A 23,345-nucleotide genomic window follows, 5' to 3' on the forward strand; every position below is an offset into this window, starting at 1 on the left:
TGTTTGTTTTTTTCCCCCTGACTGTAACCCAGCTATTCTTGTCCTATACCTTGGGTGTGGTTACCTCCTTGTAACTCTTCTCAATCACCCCCTCTGCCTCCCGGATGATCCGAAGTTCATCCAGCTTCAGCTCCAGTTCCCTAACACGGTCTTTGAGGAGCTGAAGTTGGGTGCACTTCCCGCAGGTATAGTCAGCGGGGACACCGGTGGTATCCCTCACCACCCACATCCTACAGGAGGAGCATGTAACTGGCCTAGCCTCCATCCCCTCTTACCTGACAGAATATAGCTGCCCTGTGGACTAACTAGATCTCCGCCCTCCGACCCTGCTCCCAGTCAGCTACACTTTCTGTAAACTCCTGGCTCACTTCGCACTCTTTGCGGAAATGTCGGAAACAAAATGAAAGGAGCGCCTTACTTCCTCCTCACCTAACTCCCTCGGTCACCAAACTCTCACTATCGCACTCAAATGCACCAAATTCAGCACTCCCTCGGTCACCAAACTCTCACTATCGCACTCAAATGCACCAAATTCAGCACTCCCTTGGTCACCAAACTCTCACTATCGCACTCAAATGCACCAAATTCAGCACTCAGTGCAAACAAAGTCTGCACTGTAGGGGATCACTTTTATCCTGTGAATCTAGCCTCTGAAAACCTGGCCTAATCCAATTAACTAATTAACAAGCTCCAGCTGCAAGTGCCTACAAGTAGAAGCCGGTTTAAAGCTTATTGAAAATTCACCTTCTTTTAAACCAAACAGCAACTTTTAAGTTAATTAACTAAATAAAAGAAAGACTAAACTTTAGATAAAAATGAAGCCTTATACTCCCTCGGTCACCAAACTCTCACTATCGCACTCAAAAAGCACCAAATTCAGCACTCAGTGCAAACCTGAGGATTAGGAATGGACGTTAGGGGGGATTGGGAGTGGACAGTTTGGGCGGGGTTGCGAATGCACAGTTTGGGAGGATTGGGAATGGACAGTTTGGGGGGATTGGGAAAGGATAGTCCGGGGGAATTGGGAATGGACAGTTTTGGGGGGATTGGGAGTGGACAGTTTGGGGGATTAGGAATGGACGTTAGGGGGGATTGGGAGTGGACAGTTTGGGCGGGGTTGCGAATGCACAGTTTGGGAGGATTGGGAGTGGACAGTTTGGTGGAATTGGGAATTCCAACTGTCCATTCCCAATCCCCCCAAACTGTGCACTCCCAGTCCCCCCAAACTGTCCACTCCCAATCCGCCCCAAACTGTCCATTCCCAATTCCCCCGGACAGTTTGGGGGATTGGGAGTGGGCAGTTTTGGGGGGACTGGGAGTGGACAGTTTGGGGGGATTGGGAATGGACAGTTTGGGGATTGGTAATGGACAGTTTGGGGATTGGTAATGGACAGTTTGGGGGGATTGGGAAAGGACAGTTTGGGGGGATTGGGGATGGACAGTTAGGGGGGGGGGATTGGGAGTGGAGGGTTTAGGGGGGGATTGGGAATGGACAGTTTGGGGGGATTGGGAATGGACAGTTTGGGGATTGGGAATGGATAGTTTGGGGGGATTGGGAGAGGACAGTTTGGGGGGGATTGGGAATGAACAGTTTGGGGGGATTGGGAATGGACAGTTTGGCGGGATTGGGAATGGACAGTTTGGGGGGAATGAGAATGGACAGTTTGAGGGGAATGAGAATGGACATTTGGGGGCATTGGAAATGGACAGTTTGGGGGGGATTGGGAATGGACAGTTTGGGGGGATTGGAAATGGACAGTTTGGGGGGGATTGGGAATGGACAGTTTGGGGGAATGAGAATGGACAGTTTGGGCGGGATTGGGATTAGACAGTTTGGGAAGGATTGGGAGTGGACAGTTTGGCGGGATTTGGAGTGGACAGTTTGGGGGGGGTTGGGAGTGGACAGTTTGGGGGGATTGGAAATGGACAGTTTTCGGGGTTCGGGAATGGACAGTTTGGAGATTGATAATGGACAGTTTGGGGGGTTTGGGAATGGACAGTTTGGGGGTTGGGAGAGGACAGTTTGGGGGGATTGGGAATGGACAGTTTGGGGGGATTGGGAATGGACAGTTTGGCGGGATTGGGAATGGACTGTTTGGGGGGAATGAGAATGGACAGTTTGGGTGGGATTGGGAATGGACTGTTTGGGGGGATTGGGAATGGACAGTTTGGGGGGATTGGGAATGGACAGTTTGGGTGGGATTGGGAATGGACTGTTTGGGGGGAATGAGAATGGTCAGTTTGAGGGGAATGAGAATGGACATATGGGGGGATTGGGAATGGACAGTTTGGGAGGGTTTGGGCATGGACAATTTGGGGATTGGGAGAGGACAGTTTGGGGAGGATTGGGAATGGACAGTTTGGGGGGGATTGAGAATGGGCAGTTCGGGGGGATTTGGAATAGACAGTTTGGCGGGATTGGGAATGGACAGTTTGGGGGGAATGAGAATGGAGAGTTTGTGGGGATTGGGAGTGGACAGTTTGGGGGGATTGGGAATGGACAGTTTGGGGATTGGGAATGGACAGTTTGAGGCGGATTGGGAATGGACTGTTTGGGGGGATTGGGAATGGACAGTTTGGGGGTATTGGGAATGGAGGGTTTGGGAGGATTGGGAGTGGACAGTTTGGCGGGATTGGGAATGGACTGTTTGGGGGGAATGAGAATGGACAGTTTGAGGGGAATGAGAATGGACATATGGGGGGATTGGGAATGGACAGTTTGGGAGGGTTTGGGCATGGACAATTTGGGGATTGGGAGAGGACAGTTTGGGGAGGATTGGGAATGGACAGTTTGGGGGGGATTGAGAATGGGCAGTTCGGGGGGATTTGGAATAGACAGTTTGGCGGGATTGGGAATGGACAGTTTGGGGGGAATGAGAATGGAGAGTTTGTGGGGATTGGGAGTGGACAGTTTGGGGGGATTGGGAATGGACAGTTTGGGGATTGGGAATGGACAGTTTGAGGCGGATTGGGAATGGACTGTTTGGGGGGATTGGGAATGGACAGTTTGGGGGTATTGGGAATGGAGGGTTTGGAAGGATTGGGAGTGGACACTTTGGGGGTGATTGGGAATGGGATTGGAAATCGTTCTCCCCGTGCCTGCGTGGGTTTCCTCCGGGTGCTCCGTTTTCCTCCCAGAGTCCAAAGATGTGCAGGTTAGGTGGATTGGCTGTGCTAAATTGCACTTTGTGACCAAAAAGTTTGGGTGGGGTTACTGTGTTTCGGGATTAAGGTGGAGGTGTGGTCTTGGGTGAGGCACTCTTTCCAAGGGCCGGTGCAGACTCAATGGGCTGAATGGCCTCCTTCTGCACTGTAAATTCTGTGACAGTTTGGGAAGGATTGGGAGTGGACAGTTTGGGGGAGGGGAGGTAGGTGCGGTGTTGTAAATGCACAGTTCGGTAACAGCGTTGCTAGTTCAAGGCCGTTGCTGGGTATTGAATGAAATCGATGTGGAGCTGCGGCAGGACCAACCCGCTGCATAATGAGAGTGAGTTGGGCGCCTTTGCTGGCGGCTTGCGGCTGACTCACCTCTCAGTGTCTCAGAGGATGTCCACTCCGGGACTGGCAGCCGCACTCTGACGGATCGCTCGCTCTCTCTGCCACCACAGTACAAACAGGCACAACAAGACCATCCCTTGGTCCCCTTCCTCCTGCTCTTCCCCAACTGGTGTCAGCACAGACAGTGCCAGCCTGTTAATGACCATTCATTAATACCCAGAGCCTATCTGCGGCAGAGCAGGGCATGTCTGCAGAGGATAGCAATGTGAAGAGACAAGGTAAGAACAGACTGAACTAGCATCAGCGATTCCGATCATCCTCGGCGAGTTTATTCCAGGGGCGATGAGCTCAGATCTGGGGATGCCTGTAAATCCGCCCATAGAGTCTGAAATGTTCTAACACACTGCGTCTGGCCACCAATACGCTGTGAAAAAGATTATTAAAGAGGTTACAGGAAAAAAAGATATAGAAATGTTGTGTGTGACTGATTAAATAACATTTGGATTGTGTGTGTAAATGTGACATCCCTGTGTTGTGTGTGGCTCACCCACCCATGCGTTTAGATGGGGAATTCTTGATTTAAAAATCTTTAAAATACTTTACCAGCTACTTGTAGTAGATTCCCGTCCCCCATTTCCCTCGTTTTTGCCTCCCACCTGGCAGTTTTCAAACATCTGTCTGTTGCACAGACCTTACGCTCAAAAGATTGACGCCTGTCTGGAATAATTAATACATTATCTGTGCGTTAGTGGAGAACAGTTTGATGCCAACAGGGGCTAGTTGTTGGGGGGGGGGGGGGGATGCGGGAAGTGTGGGATTTTACCCAAGCAGTTTAGCCTAACTGTTTACTTCTCATTGTAGAAACAGTCCAAATCTGTAATGAACTTGTATTCATTCGTCCAACACTTTCCAGGCGTCACTTTCGGACCTTTACAGACAGTTTTTTTCTCCTGAAATGTAAGTACTGGAGTCGTTTCACATAAACGGCAAGTGATGTGTTTTTTGAGAAGTACTGCCTGCGGGAGAAATGTTGGTAAAAATATTAAAATTCGATCTCTAGTGTCCCTCGATCTCTCGGCCCAGTGGCAGTGGGCTGCGGCAGTATAGCAACTCCCCCTGTAGCTCCAATGAAGATTACACGCTGTGTGTGTCCTGCAGTGAGATACGGAAGGAGCCCGGGCCAAAAGGGACAAAGTGAGACAGGCTGCTATTTTCTAAAGATAGACAGGAACCTTGGCGGAAATGCAAGCATTGTATTATCGAGGAAAGAGAATGGCTTCCGTAAGGGTTGGCCAGGATTAGATTCCTTCCCATTGGAGTTGATTTTAGTATGTTTTAAGTACCGTCATCACAGGCCATTAGTTAATATTACTCAGCAAACAATGAAACGTAAAAATCCGAAACCATTTGGAAGTAAAAAGCATTAAGAAGGCAGACATGCACATTTTATATGCACACTTTCATTCAAACAGAGAAGATAAGGAGAGCCCAGACGCAGTATTTACTAATTGAAGACTCCAATGTATTGTGCACATTGAAGGCTCACATCAGTGCTGAATACTTATTAATAGAGAACCACATTTCGACAACATGTTGATTCAGCAGCCAAATTGCAGCACCTGTTGGTGAAACACGTCAGTGAACAATTCTCATGAATGGAGAATCCAAATTCATTATAGTTACTCAGTGGGTAGCCAAAAACACAATATTATCTCTTAGAGCTTTGACAAAGAGTCATTGGACTCGAAACGTTAGCTCTTTTCTCTCCCTACAGATGCCACCTGACCTGCTGAGATTTTCCAGCATTTTCTCTTTGGTTTCAGATTCCAGCATCCGCAGTAATTTGCTTTTATTACCTCTTAGAGTCTTCCAACCTATGCTACACACAGTTGGATGACCCAAACAGTCGCATCTATTACTGGAGTACCTCATTATACATACTTACTGTTATAGGGATAGAGGGGGGATTCACTATTGGCCAATGACGAAATCGGGAAATGCAATTGGGCGAAGAATTGATTCCGATGCCGAAAGCACGGCGGCCGCCGATTTGACGCCAAATTACAATTCTCTGCCAACGCCGTTGGCGTATCATTAGCGGGCTCAACCCCGTATTCTCCGGGGCCTCTGCGATTCTCCGCCTCTGATGAACCAAATTCTCAATGGCGCGGTTCACTTATGCTTTTAGAAATTGTGAAACCGGCGTTGTGGCTGATGAGGAAGAGAGAGGTTGTAGGACACAGAGAGGAGCAACTGTGGGCTGCCGACCGGACACTGGCTGGGGGTGGGGGGGAAACGGGCCGAGTGGCTGTGTGACTTCCCACAGGACTGGCGTGGTGTCCAGGCATAAATCGCGATTGGCATGGCTGTCAAGGCAACCATCTTGCTGCGCAGCCACTGACCACCCACCTTGGTCCCTGGTTCTGTAGTGACACTGCCATATGGGTGCCCCTCCCCCCCAGCCCCTACCCTACACCCCACCACCATACCACCCCTGCATCTCACCCTCCGTCATACCATACCCCCGGCTGCTGGCCGCCACCCACTGGCGGGGGATCACATGGCCCACTCAAGTGCAACTCCCACAGTAGCCCCTATGGGTCGCTGGGCGGGTCTGCGGAGCATACCGCTGGCATGGACAGCGATAGCCAATGGTACCACCGGTAGCAGAGAGGGGTACCAGGGCCAGAGTCCCCATGGTGCTGGAGTATCTGAGCTTATAGTACGTAATGAGAGGGTATCTGAGCCTGTAATGCTTACTGATGAAGTATATGATTGACGGCAGAGTAGCACAGTGGTTAGCACGGTTGCTTCACAGTGCCAGGATCCCAGGTTCGATTCTTGGCTTGGGTCACTGTCCGTGTGGAGTTTGCACATTCTCCCCGTGTCTGCGTGGGTTTCCTCTGGGAGCTCTGGTTTCCTTCCACAAGTCGTGAAAGATGTGCTGTTAGGTAATTTGGACATTCTGAATTCTCCCTCCGTGTACCTGAACAGGTGCCGGAATGTGGCGACTAGGGGCTTTTCATGGTAACTTCATTGCGATGTCAAGTAAGCCTACTTGTGACAATAAAGAGTATTTTATTATATGAGTCTATAGACCTACTGATGGAATATCTGAACCTGTACCATAGAATCATAGAATTTACAGTGCAGAAGGAGGCCATTCGTCCCATCGATCTGCACCAGCCCTTGTAAAGAGCACCCTAGTTAAACCCACACCGCTACCCTCTCCCCGTAACCCAGTAACCCCACCTAGCCTTTTTTTTTGGACACTAAGGGCAATTTAACATGGCCAATCCACCTAACCTGCACATCTTTAGACTGTGGAATGAAACCGGAGCAAGCGGAGGAAACCCATGTAGACCCGGGGAAAATGCGCAGACTCCGCACAGACAGTGACCCAAGCTGAGAATCAAACCTGGGACCCTGAAGCTGGGAAGCAACAGTGCTAACCACTGTGCTACTGTGTCACGTATCTGAGTATAGACACAGAGACTCCATCAGTAAGCACTATGGGCTGGTGTATCTGAGCCTATAGTACTTACTGATGGGGTACCTGAACCTATATTGCTTACTGATGGAGTTGTGAGTCTGTAGTACTTACTAGTGGAGCAGCTGAACCTATAGTACTTACTGATGAAGTATCGGAGCTTATCTTACTTCCTGATGGAGTATCTGAGCCAATAATACTTACTGATGGAATATTGAGCCAAAAGTACTTACTGAAGGAATATCTGAGCATCTAGTACTTACTGATGGAATATTTAAACCTGTAGTACTTATTGAGGGAGTTTCTGAGCCTATAGTTCTTAATGATAGGGTATCTGAGCCTTTAGTGCTTACTGATGGGGTATCTGAACCTATTGTACGTACTGATGGGTTACCTGAACCTATATTGCTTACTGATGCAGTATGTAAGTTTATTATACTTAGTCATGGAATATCTGAGCCTATCTTACTTACTGATGGAGTAACTGAGCCCATAGTGCTTACTGATGGAGTATCTGAGTCAGCAATACTTACTGATCGGGTGTCTGAAATGAAATTAAATGAAAATCGCTTATTGTCACAAGTAGGCTTCAAATGAAGTTACTGTGAAAAGCCCCGAGTCACCACATTCCGGCGCCTGTTCGGGGAGGCTGTTACGGGAATCGAACCGTGCTGCTGGCCTGCCTTGGTCTGCTTCCAAAGCCAGCGATTTAGCCCTGTGCTAAACAGCCCCAGTGTCTGTGCCTGTAGTACTTACTAAAGGAGCATCTTAGTCTACAGTACTTACGGATTGAGTATCTGTGCCTGTGGTATTTACCGATGGAGTATCTGAGCCTATTGTACTTTCTGATTGAGTATCTGGACCTATTGCATTACTGATGGAGTATCTGAACCGTTCATCGACTACAGCTCCGCCTTCGACACCATTATCCCAACAAGACTAATAACCAAACTCTGCAATCTTGGACTTGTCACCTCCCTGTGCAGTTGGATCCTTGACTTCCTCACCAACAGACCACAATCTGTCAGGATAGGTAACAGCACCTCCTCTACAATAGTCCTCAACACCGGGCCCCCACAAGGATGTGTGCTCAGTCCTCTACTGTACTCCCTATACACACATGACTGTGTGGCAAGATTTAACTCCAACTCAATCTATAAGTTTGCGGATAATACGACTGTGATGGGCCGTATCTCAAACAATGACGAATCAGACTACAGGAGGGAGATAAATCACTTGGTTGCATGGTGTACCGAAAACAACCTCTCTCTAAATGTTGGAAAGACCAAGGAACTGATCATCGACTTCAGGAACTGCAGCATGACACACACTCCCCTCTGCATCAATGGCTCCGGAGTGGAGATGGTCGATAGCTTTAAGTTCCTGGGGTCACCATCACCAACAGTCTGTCCTGGTCCACTCACGTTGATGCAACAGTCAAGAAAGCCCAACAACGTCTCTACTTCCTACGGAAGGTAAAGAAATGTGGCATGTCTGCATCGACTCTCACAAACTTCTCCAGATGTGCCATAGAGAGCATACTATCGGCTGCATCACAGCTTGGTATGGCAACTGCTCGGCCTAAGATCGCAAGAAACTGCAGAGTGTGGTGAACTCAGCCCAACGCATCACACAAGCTTCCCACCCTCCGATTGATTCTGTCTACACCTCCCACTGCCTCAGGAAGGCAGACAGCATTGTCCGAGGCCCTTCCACCCAGGCATTGCCTTCTTCCAGACCCTTCCCTCAGGCAGAAGATACAGAAGTCTGAAGACCTGCACATCCAGACATAGGAACAGCTTCTTCCCCACAGCTACTAGACTCCTCAATGACTCCCCCTCGGACTGATCTGTTCCCTGTAAGAACACTATTCATGACACCCTATGCTGCTCTTGTTCATGTATTTGCTTTGTTTGGCCCTTTGTTCCACACTGTAACCAATCACTATTTGTCGATGTACCATTTGTCAATGTTCTCTGTTGGTTATTCTTTTTTCTACTATGTGCGTACTGTGTATGTTCCCTCGGCTGCTGAAAAATACTTTTCACTGTAGTTCGGTACATGTGACAATAAATCAAATCAATCAATCGATCAATCAACCGATGGCACTTACTGATGTAGCAGCTGAGTCTATAGTATTTACTGATGTAGTATCTGAGTGCATAGTACTTATTGATGGAGTATCTGAGTCTATAGTAATTACTAAGGGAGTATGTGAACCTATAGTACTTACTGATGAAGTATCTGAGTCTATAGTGCATACTGAGGGAGTATCTGAACCCATAGCACTTACTGATGAAGCATCGGAGCCTACAGTACTTACTGACAGAGTATCTGAGCCTATAGTGCTTACTGATGGAGTACCTGAGTCTAAAGTACTTACTGACAGAGTATCTGAACCTATAGTGCTTACTGATGAGTATTGGAGCCTACAGTACTTACTGATGGAGTATCTGTGCCTATAGTACTTACTAATGGAGTATCTGAACCTATAGTACTTACTAATGGAGTATCTGAACCTATAGTATTTACTAATGGAGTATCTGTGCCTGTAGTACTTACTGATGGTTTATCTGAGGCATTAGTATTTGCTGATCGAGTATCTGAGCCAATAGCACTTACTGACGGAGTATCAGAATCTGTAGTTATTACCCAAGGAGCATCTGAGCCTGTTGTACTTACTGATGGATATCTGAGTCTTTTGTACTTACTGAGGGAGTAGCTGAACCTATATTACTTACTGTTAGAGTAGCTGAGCCTCTCGTGTTTTCTGATGAAGTATCTGAACCTATAGTGCTTAGTGATGGATTATCTGAGCCTATAATACTTACTAGTAGAGTATTGGTGCCTATACTACTTACTCAGGGAGCACCTAAGCCTATAGTATTTACTGATGGAGTATCTGAGTCTATCGTACTTACTAATGGAGTATATGTACCTATCGTTCTTACTGATGGGATGTCTGAGTCTTTATTACTTACTGAGGGTGTATCTTAACCTATAGTACTTACTGATAGAGTATCTGAGTCTATAGTGCATACTGAGGGAGTATCTGAACCCATAGCACTTACTGATGAAGCATCGGAGCCTACAGTACTTACTGACAGAGTATCTGAGCCTATAGTGCTTACTGATGGAGTACCTGAGTCTAAAGTACTTACTGACAGAGTATCTGAACCTATAGTGCTTACTGATGAGTATTGGAGCCTACAGTATTTACTGATGGAGTATCTGTGCCTATAGTACTTACTAATGGAGTATCTGAACCTATAGTACTTACTAATGGAGTATCTGAACCTATAGTATTTACTAATGGAGTATCTGTGCCTGTAGTACTTACTGATGGTTTATCTGAGGCATTAGTATTTGCTGATCGAGTATCTGAGCCAATAGCACTTACTGACGGAGTATCAGAATCTGTAGTTCTTACCCAAGGAGCATCTGAGCCTGTTGTACTTACTGATGGATATCTGAGTCTTTTGTACTTACTGAGGGAGTAGCTGAACCTATATTACTTACTGTTAGAGTAGCTGAGCCTCTCGTGTTTTCTGATGAAGTATCTGAACCTATAGTGCTTCGTGATGGATTATCTGAGCCTATAATACTTACTAGTAGAGTATTGGTGCCTAGACTACTTACTCAGGGAGCACCTAAGCCTATAGTATTTACTGATGGAGTATCTGAGTCTATTGTACTTACTAATGGAGTATATGTACCTATCGTACTTACTGATGGGATGTCTGAGTCTTTATTACTTACTGAGGGTGTATCTTAACCTATAGTACTTACTGATAGAGTATCTGAGTCTAAAGAACTTACAAACGGAGTATCTGTGCCCGTAGTATTTACTGATGGTGTATCTGAGCCTATAGTGCTTACTGATGGAGCATCTGAGCTTATAGTACTTACTGATGGAGTATCTGAGGCAAATGTATTTACTGATGGATTATCTGAGCCTATCGCGCTTGCAGATGGAGTATCTGAGCCTATTGTACTTACTGATGGAGTACCTAAATCTAATGTATTTACTGATGGAGTATCTGAGTCTATTGTACTTACTGATGGAGTATCTGAGTCTACTGATGGAGTATTCTAGCCTTTAGTACTTACTAATGGAGTATCTGCTCCTACTGTACTTACTGATGGAGTATCTGAGCCTATGGTACTGACTGATGGAGTATCTGAGCCTATAGTACTTACTGATGGAGTATCTAAGTCCATGGTACTTAATGATGGAGTTCTGAGTCTCTAGTGTCAATGCACTATGTACTATTAATCACTGTGTATGGCAATTACCTTGTTAAGGAACTGCTAGTTAAATATGTGACATTGATTAGGACAGTACGGTGGCGCAGTAGGTAACACTGCTGTCTCACGGCGCCGAGGTCCCAGGTTCGATCCCGGCCCTGGGTCACTGTGTGGAGTATGCACATTCTCTCCGTGTCTGTGTGGGTTTCCTCCGGGTGCTCCAGTTTCCTCCCACAAGTCCCAAAAGACGTGCTGTTAGGTAATTTGGACATTCTGAATTCTCCCTCAGTGTACCCTAACAGGCGCTGGAATGTGACGACTATGGGGCTTTTCACAGTAACTTCATTGCAGTGTTGATGTAAGACTACTTGTGACAATAAAGATTATTATTATTTAATTTTCCCTGCTGCCTCACGGCGCCGAGGTCCCAGGTTCGATCCCGGCTCTGGGTCACTGTCCGTGTGGCGTTTGCACATTCTCCCCGTGTTTGCGTGGGTTTCGCTGCCACAATCCAAAAATGTGTAGGTTAGGTGGATTGGCCATGCTAAATTACCCCTTAATTGGAAAAAATGAATTGGGTACTCTAAATTTATTTTAAAATTTAAAAAAATTAAAATTATTATTTAATTTTTTCTGCTCATCTGAATGCCTTGCATGCGGGCAGAAATGTTGGTTTTGGTGAGAATTCGGCAAGCTCGACACGCATAAGGCCATCAGGGATACCATTTTGGCAAGGTGGTATGGTATATTTTAAAAGGGAAGGCCAAAAGAGTGGAAAGGGTATGGCAAAATAATGAAGTAATGGAAAGTAGTATTAGTACAACACGAGAATCAGATTATTCAGATATATTCTTCGTGGGTGATTGGTATTGACTATACATTCACAGGTCCTGAACAGTGCACAGAGAGTGAGGTGGCACCACACATTTCACACGCACACACGCACCAGAGGCACCAAAATTTCACACACACATGTACTGGATAGCTATGAGAAGCAGATGCCGGGAGACAAAAGGCTGACAGACTTTGAACAGAGTAATACTGTGGTGCAGGTTGACGCTACTTGTTCAAATGGGCAACTACTTAAAGTGGGCACAAAGGTAACATACATGCCAGAAAGGACTAATGTGTGGCAGGAGGCTACTATAATCAGGAGAGCAGGGAAAACTTCTGGAAATTAAAAAAAATGTTTAGACGTGCAGGAAGATGGATAAGAGGCAAATCTATTGATTGGCAAAATGATGTAAAGATGTGGAAACCCGAAAAACAGATTGTATTAGCTGGAGTTCAGATGAATGAGGAGGTAGTCTCAGAAAAACCTATAAAATTCTAACAGCTCTAGACAGGGCAGATGCAAGAAGAATGTTCTCAATGGTGGGACTGCCCAGAACCAGGGGACACAGTTTGAGGATATGGGGTAGATCATTTAGGACTGAGATGAGGAGCAATTTTTTCACCCAGAGAGTGGTGAGCCTGTGGAATTCAATATCACAGACAGCAGCTGAGATCAAACAGTCTGTTTTCAAGAAGCAGTTATATATAGCTCTTGGGGCAAAGGAGATCAAAGGATATGGGGCGGGGGGTGTGGAAGCGGGATCAGACTATTGAGTTGGATGATCAGCCTTGATCATAATGAATGGCGGAGCAGCCTGCTCCTGCTCATATTTTCTATGTTTCTATCAGTTCTGACGCTAAACCAGAAAGTGGCCGTGACCTCAGGGAAAAAAATCAGAAACTTGCAGATGAGGTTCTTTTCATATCGGAGAAAGATCACATAGCAGTAGTCAGAAAGTGACAGGGATGTGATTAGAGGCTGTAGTTTAACAAGAATGAGGCATAGAGAGCAAACTAGCAATCTGAATAGAAGACTTCAAAAGCAAGAGATTTTAGGAGCTGTTAACAAACCAAAAAATAAGCTAATAAAAGAAGCCAAAACAGAGTTAGAAAGTTGGAAAGAATTTGGAGCATATACTGAAGTACCTGACAGGATACAGCCAGCTTTATCTCACCTGTGGATCCATACAGAAAAAAAAGTACTCTCAGGCGGCACATATAAGGCCAACGCAAGTTTAGTAGTCAGGCTTTGAAGAACGATCAGGGGACCAGGATGTCAAGGTACACTCACCTACTGTAGGGAAAGTTAGTTGAAGATTGTTTTGGCTATTTTGACATTGTGCTTTTGGGAATACAAATCCATTCACATAAAAGGCACGAACGAACCAAACGGGAACTGTGTCCCATAGTGAGCTTATTTTGCTGCGTGTTTCTTGGCGCCGCTCCCTGGTGGACACAATTGGGGATATTGGCTTGCCCTTTCTCAAAAGACCCAATATCAACTTCTGGTCGGTTATTTATGACGAATCACTGTCTATAAACATATTGGTGGAACATTTTAACACCATAGATAATGACCAGTCACTCCTTTTTTGGTTTGGGCGTAATTTTGCTCCGCTTCTGAGAGGGTCTTTGAGGCAAAGACAACTGGCCGTTCTGATCTATCCTCCATCTTATGGGAAAGAACAGCCCCTATCCCATATATAGAGGTGTTGCAAGTGAGAACAATTGTCTTCATGGGTCGAAATGAATTAAGGGGTTCGAAGACTGCAGAGCTTGTTTTACCAAGTGAAAGGCTTCTTTATACTGCTCCTTCCATTGCCCACATTGCTGATTTCAGTAACTGGTGTAGTGGTGCTAATATCGTGGCCAGGATTGAAATGGCCCTGCCATTGTAGTTCACCATTCTCAAGAAAGGTTTCAGCTTGGCTACATTTCTAGGTTCTGGGATGTCACGTATGGCTTTGACTTTTTCTTCGAGTGGGTGTAGACATGTGGCATCCATTTGTAACCCCAAGTGCGTCACCTTTATGGCCTGGAAGGTACAATTCTTACATTTGAGGTGGATCCCTGCATCTCTGAATTTCTTTAATTCCTCAATAAAACGTGACATGTGCTCTTTGTATGTGAATCCAGTGACTAAAACATAATCTAGGGAGACCATCACTTTTGGGATACCCTGATGTAGGTTATTCGTGGTACGCTGGAAAATAGTACAGGCCGAGAAAATGCTGAAAGATAGCCTTGTGTACTGGAATGGGCTCTTATGTGTATTCATCATGGCAAACCTTTGGGTTGTCAAGTTCCAACTGTAGGTACGCGGGGCTAAGGTCCAGATTGGCGTAGGTGAGGCCTCCCACCTCCTTGGGTCCTCAATTCTGGGGATCAGGTAATTATCCACCTGGGCGGCCTGGTTGATAATGAGTTTATAGTCCCCACATATTCTTATTGATTGGTCTGGCTTCAGCATCGGGACTGACCACTCAGAAAATTGCAGTGGTTTAATGACCCATCCCTCTAATCACTTTAGCTCAGCTTTGGCATTTTGATGCAGGCCGTAAGAGATTGGTCTGGCCCTAAAAAACTTAGGTGTCGAGTCTAGATCAATATAAAGTTTGGTCAGGGCAGCACGGTGGCGCAGTGGTAGCACTGCAGTCTCATGGCGCCGAGGTCCCAGGTTCGATCCCGGCTCTGGGTCACTGTCCGTGTGGAGTTTGCACATTCTCCCCGTGTTTACGTGGGTTTCGCTCCCACAACCCAAAGCTGTGCAAGGTAGGTGGATTGAACACGTTAAATTGCCCCTTAATTGGAAAAAATGAATTGGGTACTCTAAATTTTTTTTTAAAACATAAAGTTTAGTCTTCACGCCATTGATCCGGCCTAACTCATTGTGTAACACATCCTTGTATCTTCGCAGAACGTCTTGAAAAATGCCGTTTGAGACTTTAAAGATTTCCAGCCAATTTAGATTAATTCGGCAACCTGTCCCTCCCCATTAGGCTCGGTTAAGACAATCAATGGTAGCTAGCCTTCCAGTTCTTTGTAAGCTATTGGTGGTACCAAGAATGATTCGTGTTTTCCCCCATATAGGCTGACAGCTTGGCCATCGTGCCACCCAAATACAGGGTCTGAGCCCCTTCTCGAATATAATCAAACGTCTGCTCTCCCACAACCAAAACTGATGCCCAGTATCAACTTTTATTTTCAAAGGGCTTCCATTCACATGCAGAATTATTTCTATTGGGGCTGTCTTATTTACTGCGACATTCAGCCGGTACGTTTCATGCTCCACTTTGTTCAATGATATCATGGATTGCTGCTGTTTCGTTTTGCATTGGCGTGCTCAATCTCACGCAGTAATGTGCCTGGATAAGGCCTCTTCGATTGCAGCGAAAACAGACAAACTCGTGACAATGCCAAACTTACTGGAAGTGACCTCCCCCACAGCGAAAGCAATCCACCTGTCTTGGGCTGATGTGCCATTCTTTTTCTGGTTCTCTGACCTCAATCCGATCTTGTGGTCCATATCAGGTTTGCTGCTGTACCTGTTGATCTTGCCATGCACCTCACGGCCATACCACCTCACAGCTGATTCACATCCACTTCTGGCATGCTTTGGATCTCAGATGTGCCTTTTTTTGGCGCACACCATTGTCGAAGCTATCTTGATTGCTTTGTCCAATGTGATTTTAGTTTCAGCCAAGAGTTTTTTTTCTGAATGGTGAGATTGTTAAGGCTGCAAACTAGCGCAGCATATCGCTGAACGCTGCATCAAACCCACATTGCTCGGCCATTTGCCTGGCTACAAAGGTGGAGAAGGACATATCTGAGTCCCTAACAGCAGAGTTGAAGTTGTACCACTGCAGGATGATCGAGGGACTGGGGTAAAAATGTTCCATGACCAATGTAACTAACTGGTCGAAGTTCTAAGTCAGGAACCTCTGGGAATGTAAAATTTCTTATTAGGTTGTAGGTTTGAGGCCCACAAAATATCAATAGTTTCACCTTCTTCTCGTTTTGTAGGTCCCTGACAGTCAGAAACGGAGGAATGTAAAATGGGGAACAAAGAAATGGCTGACCAACTCAATGCAAACTTTGGTTCTGTCTTCACAAAGCAGGACACAAATAATGTACCACAAATCTTGGGGAACACAGGGCGCGATTCTCCGATGCCGCGCCATTTGGGAGAATCGCCTGGGGCGCCATTCTTTCACGCGACGCCGGTCCGACGCCCTCCCGCGATGCACCCAAGTGGCAAGATCGGCACTATCTAGTTCTGCACGGCACAGTCCGGTGAATCGCCCGAGACACCCAAAATGGTGATTCTCCGCCACCCCCGCTATTCTCAGGCCAGGATGGGCCGAGCGACCTGCCCAAAATGACGGCTTCCAGGGGAGTTTGGGGAGTTTTGGGGCTATAAGCTCAATGTAGGGAAGAGTGAGCTCTTTGTATTACAGGCAGGGGACCAAGAAAGAGGGATAGGGGACCTACCGCTGAGGAGGGCGGAGGGGAGTTTTCGGTATCTGGGGATCCAGATAGCCAGGAGTTGGGGGGCCCTACATAAACTGAATCTGATGAGGTTGGTGGAGCAAATGGAGAAGGACTTCAAAAGATGGGACATGTTACCGCTCTCGCTGGCGGGTAGAGTGCAGTCGGTCAAAATGGTGGTCCTCCCGAGGTTTCTGTTTGTGTTTCAGTGCCTTCCCATCGTGATCACCAAGGCCTTTTTCAAGAGAGTAGGTAGGAGTATAATGGGGTTTGTGTGGGCGAATAGGACTCCGAGGGTAAGGAGAGGGTTCCTGGAACGCAGTAGGGACCGAGGAGGGTTGGCGTTGCCAAACCTAGGGAGCTACTACTGGGCAGCAAATGTGGCGATGATCCGCAAGTGGGTGATGGAGGGAGAGGGGGCAGCATGGAAGAGGATGGAGATGGCGTCCTGTCAAGGAACGAGCCTGGGGGCGTTGGTGACGGCACCGCTGCCGCTATCACCGGCAAGGTACACCACGAGTCCGGTGGTGGTGGCAACGCCAAGGATCTGGGGTCAGTGGAGACGGCACAGGGGTGCAATGGGAGCCTCGGTGTGGTCCCCGATCAGGGGTAACCACCGGTTTGTCCCGGGGAGGATGGACGGGGGTTCCAGAGCTGGCATCGGGCGGGGATTAGAAGAATGGGGGACCTGTTCATTGACGGGACGTTTGCGAGCCTAGGGGCACTGGAGGAGAAGTTTGAGATACCCCCGGGAAATGCTTTTAGATATATGCAGGTGAGGCCGTTTGTGAGGCGACAGGTGAGGGAATTCCCGTTGCTCCCGGTACAAGAAATTCAAGATAGGGTGATCTCAGGTGTATGGGTCGGGGAGGGCAAGGTGTCGGCAATATACCAGGAGTTGAAAGAAGAGGGGGAAGTGCTGGTAGAGGAGCTGAAGGGTAAATGGGAGGAGGAGCTGGGGGAGGAGATCGAGGAAGGTCTGTGGGCTGATGCCCTAGGTAGGGTTAATTCCTCCTCCTCGTCTGCCAGGCTCAGCCTGATACAATTTAAGGTGGTCCACAGAGCGCACTTGACGGGGGCGAGGTTGAGTAGGTTCTTTGGGGTAGAGGACAGATGTGGAAGGTGCTCAGGGAGCCCGGCGAACCATGTCCATATGTTTTGGTCATGCCCGGCACTGGAGGGGTTCTGGAGAGGAGTGGCAGGAGCAATATCTCAGGTGGTGAAAGTCCGGGTCAAGCCAAGCTGGGGGCTAGCAATATTTGGAGTAGTGGACGAGCCGGGAGTGCAGGAGGCGAAAGAGGCCGGCATTCTGGCCTTTGCGTCCCGAGTAGCCCGGCGAAGGATCTTGCTAACGTGGAAGGAGGCGAAGTCCCCTAGCGTGGAGGCCTGGATAAACGACATGGCTGGGTTCATAAAGTTGGAGAGGATTAAGCTTGCCTTGAGAGGGTCTGCACAGGGGTTCTACAGGCGGTGGTAACCGTTCCTATACTATCTCGCGGAGCGTTAGAGGAAGGTCGGTCAGCAGCAGCAGCAACCCGGGGGGGGGGGGGGGGGGGGCGGGGGGGCGTCCTGGGAAGTGGGGGGGGGGGGGGGGGGATTGCTTGGGGGGGGTGGATGAGCAAGAGATAACATGAAGGGTTGGGGAAACTGGCACGTGCGGGAGAGAGCCAGTGTACAAAGCTATGTAAATATACCATTTTGCCATGTATATATCTTGCTCAGTGCGATTTTGTGTTATTTTGTTATGGGGGGGGGGTTAATGTTTGTAAGGGAGAAAAATTGTGTTAAAAAACTTTAATATATATATATATATTTTTTAAATGACGGCTTCCCGCCGGCGCCATCCACACCTAGTCGCTGCCGGCGGGAACAGCGCGGGAACGCTGAGGGGGGGTGGGTGGCCTGTGGGGGGGTGAGGGGGGTTCTTTCACCGGAGTAGGACTCAAAAGCGGTCTGGCCCGCGATCGGTGCCCACCGATCGGCGGGCCGGCCTCTCTGAAAGAGGACCTCCTTTCCTCCGCCGCCCCGCAAGATCCATCCGACATCTTCTTGCAGGGCGGCCTCGGGGAGGACGGCAACCACGCATGCGCGGGTGACGCCAGTTAGGCGCCAATGCCCGGTGCGCGCTGACAACGCTGCTTTAGCGACACGCCCCCCGAGTTTCTCGCGGCCCCGATCCTAGCCCATTGTCGGGGCCTGAATCGGCCGAGACCGGGGCAGTTTCTCGCCGTCGTGAACCTCAACGGCGTTCACGACGGTGTGGGCACTTAGTCGCGGGAGCGGAGAATCACACCCACACGGTTTAGTGAGAAGAAGGAACTGCAAGAAATCAATATTAGTAGGGAAATGGTGTTGAGGAATTTGATGGGATTGAAGGCTTGTAGATTCCCAGGACCTGATAATCCACATCCCAGAGTACTTGAGGAAGTAGCCCTAGAAATAGTGGATGCATTGGTGATCTTCTTACAAGGTTCTATACACCGTGGAACAGTCCCTGCAGGTTGGAGGGTAGCTAATGTAACTTTGTTATTTAAAGAGAGGTCGAGAGAAATAAAGGGAATTATAGACCAATCGGCCTGATGTCGGTAATGGGGAATATTCTAGAGTCCATTATAAAAGATAGTAGAGCATTTGGAAAAGAGTCGGACAGAGTCAGCATGGACTCATGAAAGGGAAGTCATGTTTGAGAAATCTACTGGAGTGCTTTTGATTATGTATGGTGCTGATGAGGGGGAGCCAGTGGATGTGATTTATTTGGAATTTCACAAGGTTTCGACATGATCCCACATAAGAGATTACCATGTAAAATTAAAGTGCATAGGGTTGGGGTAGTGTGTTGAGATGGACCAAAAACTGGTTGTCAGACAGGAAACAAAGAGTAGGAATAAATGGGTCTTTTTCCAAATGGCAAGCAGTGTCTGGTGAGGTACCGCAGGGATCGGTGCTGGACCCAGCGATTCACAATATATAAAGTTGCCATAGTCCCTGAGGACCATAGGCTGCTTTCCCCTATGAAGGGGAGAGCTGACTGGTGACAATTTAACCTGCGGATCACCGCACCTCAGACGAGGGGCAAAGTTGAGAAGGCAGGACCATGAATAACCTCAGCTGGTATGGGAATTGAACCCGCACTGTTGGCCTCGCTCCGCATCACAAACTGAATGTAATATCTCCAGATTTGCAGATGGCACAAAGCTGGGTGGGAGGGTGAGCTGGGAAGAGGATGCAGAGATGAACGGTGTGATGTGCACAAGTTGAGTGAGTGAGCAAGTGTGTGGCAGATGCAGTATAATTAACACAAGGTTATCCACTTTGGTATCAAAAACAGGAAGGCAGATTATTATCTGAACGGCTATAAATTGAGAGAGGGGTATATGCAATGAGACTTGAGTGTCCTTGAACACCATTCACTGAAGGTAAACATGCAGGTACACCCGGCAATAAAGAAGGCAAATGGTATGTTGGCCTTCATTGCAAGAGGTTTTGAGTACAGAGGTGGGAATGTCATGCTGCAGTTATACAGGGTCTTGGTGAGGCCACACCTGGAATGTTGTGTGCAATTTTGGTCTCCTTATCTGAGGAAGGATATTCTTGCTCTAGAGAGAGTGCAGCAAAGATTTACTTTATCCCAGACTGATTCCTGGGATAGCAGGACCGACATATGAGGAGAGATTGAGTCAGTTAGGACTGTATTTGCTGGAGTTCAGAAGACTGAGGGTGGACCTCATAGAAAGCTATAAAATTCTAACAGGCCTAGACAGGGTAGATGCAGGAAGGATGTTCCCAATAGTGGGGGAGTCCAAACCAAGGGGTCACAGTCTGAGCAATTCGCTACCTGTAGCAGAATGTAGACCTTGCTGCTAGCAGCCTACAGTTACACCTTCCAACACAGGCCAGGCACCCAAATCTCTAATGTGGTCACATTGAGTCAACTCAACATGGCAAAGCAGGTGGCACCACTGCCGGTACCCCAAGAAATCATCTTGGTGCTGAACCTCTTGGACACCTTGCCGGTGTTGTCCGGACACATACGGAATTGGACTTAGCGAGATCCAATATTATCCAAGGTGAAACAGATGTTGCAAGCAGGTTGGCACATGAGAAGTCTGAATAGTTGAGGCCCTTCGTAACCCGCAGGTCAGCGAAGATGGAGTAATACTTTGGGACACTTGAGTCGTCGTTCCACCCCAGCGAGAGAACCCCTCTTATAAGAATTACATAGCGCCCATACAGCCCAACAAAGATGAAGATGCTGCTTTGCAGTTATATCTGGTTGCTGGGAATCTATAAAGCTATTGAGGAAGTTGTATGCAGGGTCCGGGGCAGTGTGGAGCTGGAGACTTCAGACATATCCAACATTAATCTGTGCCTTTATCCCGTTGCTGTTATGACCCCCTTGGGGGCCAAGGACTATGCTCCATTCGATTTCCCCATTACACAGCTGAGTATGAACTTCCCCAGTAATTGGAGGCAGGGTTTAACTAATAATGGGAAACTACTCTGTATAAAATCCCTGACCTGGGTGCAGTTCAGGGAGGATGACCCTTCGGGGAGAGGAGTAGTAGTTTTGTTATTTCTGTGTACACCGTAATAAACCAGTCGTTCATTTCTACCCTACCATGTGTTCCTGTTGTCTTTCCCGTTCGGGTTCCACAGTTGCCTTTGCCTACTAGAATTGCTACTCCTTAATTATACAGGACTATTAGATGATTCAACCTGTTCACTTGCACGCGGCTAAGAATTGCACAAGCTACTTACCAAGTACGTTTGCTGTAATTTCAATGTTAACTGATGTAAGGATACCCTCCACGTAAACAAGTTACAGAAATGGTTAATCACACCTTGATTGAAGTTTCCTTTGTAATTCACCTTTCGTTCATGGCAGTTACCATTTGGGACTGTCTCTTTAATTTATCCCTTAGTTAATTTGATCTTGTTCACTTAGTTGTTTTGTGTTATTAAAATAGTTGGAACATTTGGGCGTGAGGGCTTCCTGTGGGTTAGTAGCTATGAGGAAGTGTCTTACAATAAATCATCTTGAACCTCAAAGATCAGACTGGATTGATTCTTCCTTCGTAGCCGCTGGTTGTAGTAACTTATAATACTTATGGATGTAGTAACAGAACCTGTAGGCCTTATTAATGGAGTATCTGAATCTATTGTACCAAATGGTACATTATTTGAGCCTGTACTAAATTATACTGTATCTGAACCTATTGTACTTACTGATGCTATATCTGAATCTATAGAACTTACTGGAGTATCAGAACCTATGGTGCATGCTAAGAGGGAGTATCAGAGCCTATGGTGCATGCTAAGAGGGAGTATCAGAGCCTATGGTGCATGCTAAGAGGGAGTATCAGAACCTATGGTGCTTGCTAAGAGGGAGTATCAGAGCCTATGATGCTTACTGGGGTTGGTTAGCTCGGTTGGCTGGACAGCTTGTTCATGTTGACAGCGATGCCAATAGCATGGGTCACTTCCCTCACTGGATGAGATTATCCATGAAGTCCCTGCCTTCTCTACCTTGCCCTCACCAGAGGTGCGGTGACCCTCAGGTTAAATCACCACCAATCGCGCTCTCTCAAAATGGGGAGAGCAGCCTATGGTATTCGGGGACGATGACGACTCCCGTTCTTACTGAGCCTATTGTACTTCTGGAATATCGGAGTGTATAGTACTTACTGATGGATTATCTGAGTCTATAGCATTTACTGATGGAGTATCCAATTGACTTCACCTGAACAGCTTTTTGGGGTGAGATAGTTCCAGATTTTCACTGCCTGCTGTGATCAAATATTTCCTCTAAGGTCTAGCTGTAATATTATATTTATGTCTGGACTCATCAAGTGGAGGAAATAGTTTTGTTCCATTGTTCCTATCAAATCATTTATTCATCTTCAACACCTCAATTAAATCAACCTCAATCTTGTCTATATTTAAATGAATACAAAGCCTATGTAACTTGATCTCCTAATTATCCAGTTAGCCTCCATAATAAACTGGTAAATCTGTGCTATTCCCAATCAATGGCCAATATGTTCTTTGACCAGAACTCTGTACTTCCTTAATACAACTTCCACCCTCTTATATTCCAGTCAATGTGTGTTAAAGATTAATATTTCATTCAATTTCTAGTTATTTTTTGTATTTGTCCATCAGTTGTCAATGATTATTTTGCTTGGACCTCTAATCTTTCTGTTCATCAATAGCTCCTCACTTTTCACCTTTTGGAAAACTCGCTGCTCCATTTTCTTTTGGTCGGAAGTGAGTGACTTCACATTTTCCCACCTTGAACTCGACCTGCCACAATTTTGCCCATCTACTTAATTGATCAATGTTCTGTTCCCATTGACACTACTTCCTCTGCTACTTTTTATTGTTGTCAGGGAAGGTAGATGTACGTGTCTTCATGCAAGTCATCTGTAAAGGTAGTGAAATGTGAGGCACCAGTGCATGTCCCTGGGTCACACCATCAGTACATAGCTATTATTACATTCTATATGGTTTATTCCACCATGGGATGTGGGTGTCTTTGGCTTAGCCAGCATTTGTTGCTTATTTCTAATTGCCCTTGAACCGAGGTTTGTTCGGCTATTTGAAGAGTCAACCACATTACTGTGGATCTGGAATCACACATGTAGGTAGGCCAGACGAGGTGAGGACAGCAGGTTTCTTTCCAGGTGGGTTTTTAGAACAAACAACAAGGCTTCATGGTCTTCATTAGACTTTTAATGACATATTTTATTGAATTCAAATTCCACCATCTGCTGTGGTGGGATTTGAA

At 46.9% G+C, this 23,345-nt stretch overlaps 1 protein-coding gene across 3 annotated transcripts in view; it reads left to right on the plus strand.

Annotated features, from left to right (window-relative positions):
* The first annotated feature begins 3,469 nt into the window (after window positions 1-3,469).
* exoc3l1 (exocyst complex component 3-like 1) overlaps window positions 3,470-23,345 on the plus strand; it is a 175,495-nt gene continuing 155,619 nt past the window's right edge. For all 3 annotated transcript variants that reach the window (XM_072518558.1, XM_072518560.1, XM_072518559.1), the window contains exon 1: window positions 3,470-3,776. In XM_072518558.1, the coding sequence (XP_072374659.1) occupies window positions 3,743-3,776 (34 nt within the window). In that variant the 5' untranslated portion in view covers window positions 3,470-3,742. The remainder of the gene's footprint in view (window positions 3,777-23,345) is intronic.

Source organism: Scyliorhinus torazame, chromosome 10 (genome assembly GCF_047496885.1).
Source record: "Scyliorhinus torazame isolate Kashiwa2021f chromosome 10, sScyTor2.1, whole genome shotgun sequence".
In the NCBI taxonomy this organism is placed as follows: domain Eukaryota; kingdom Metazoa; phylum Chordata; class Chondrichthyes; order Carcharhiniformes; family Scyliorhinidae; genus Scyliorhinus; species Scyliorhinus torazame.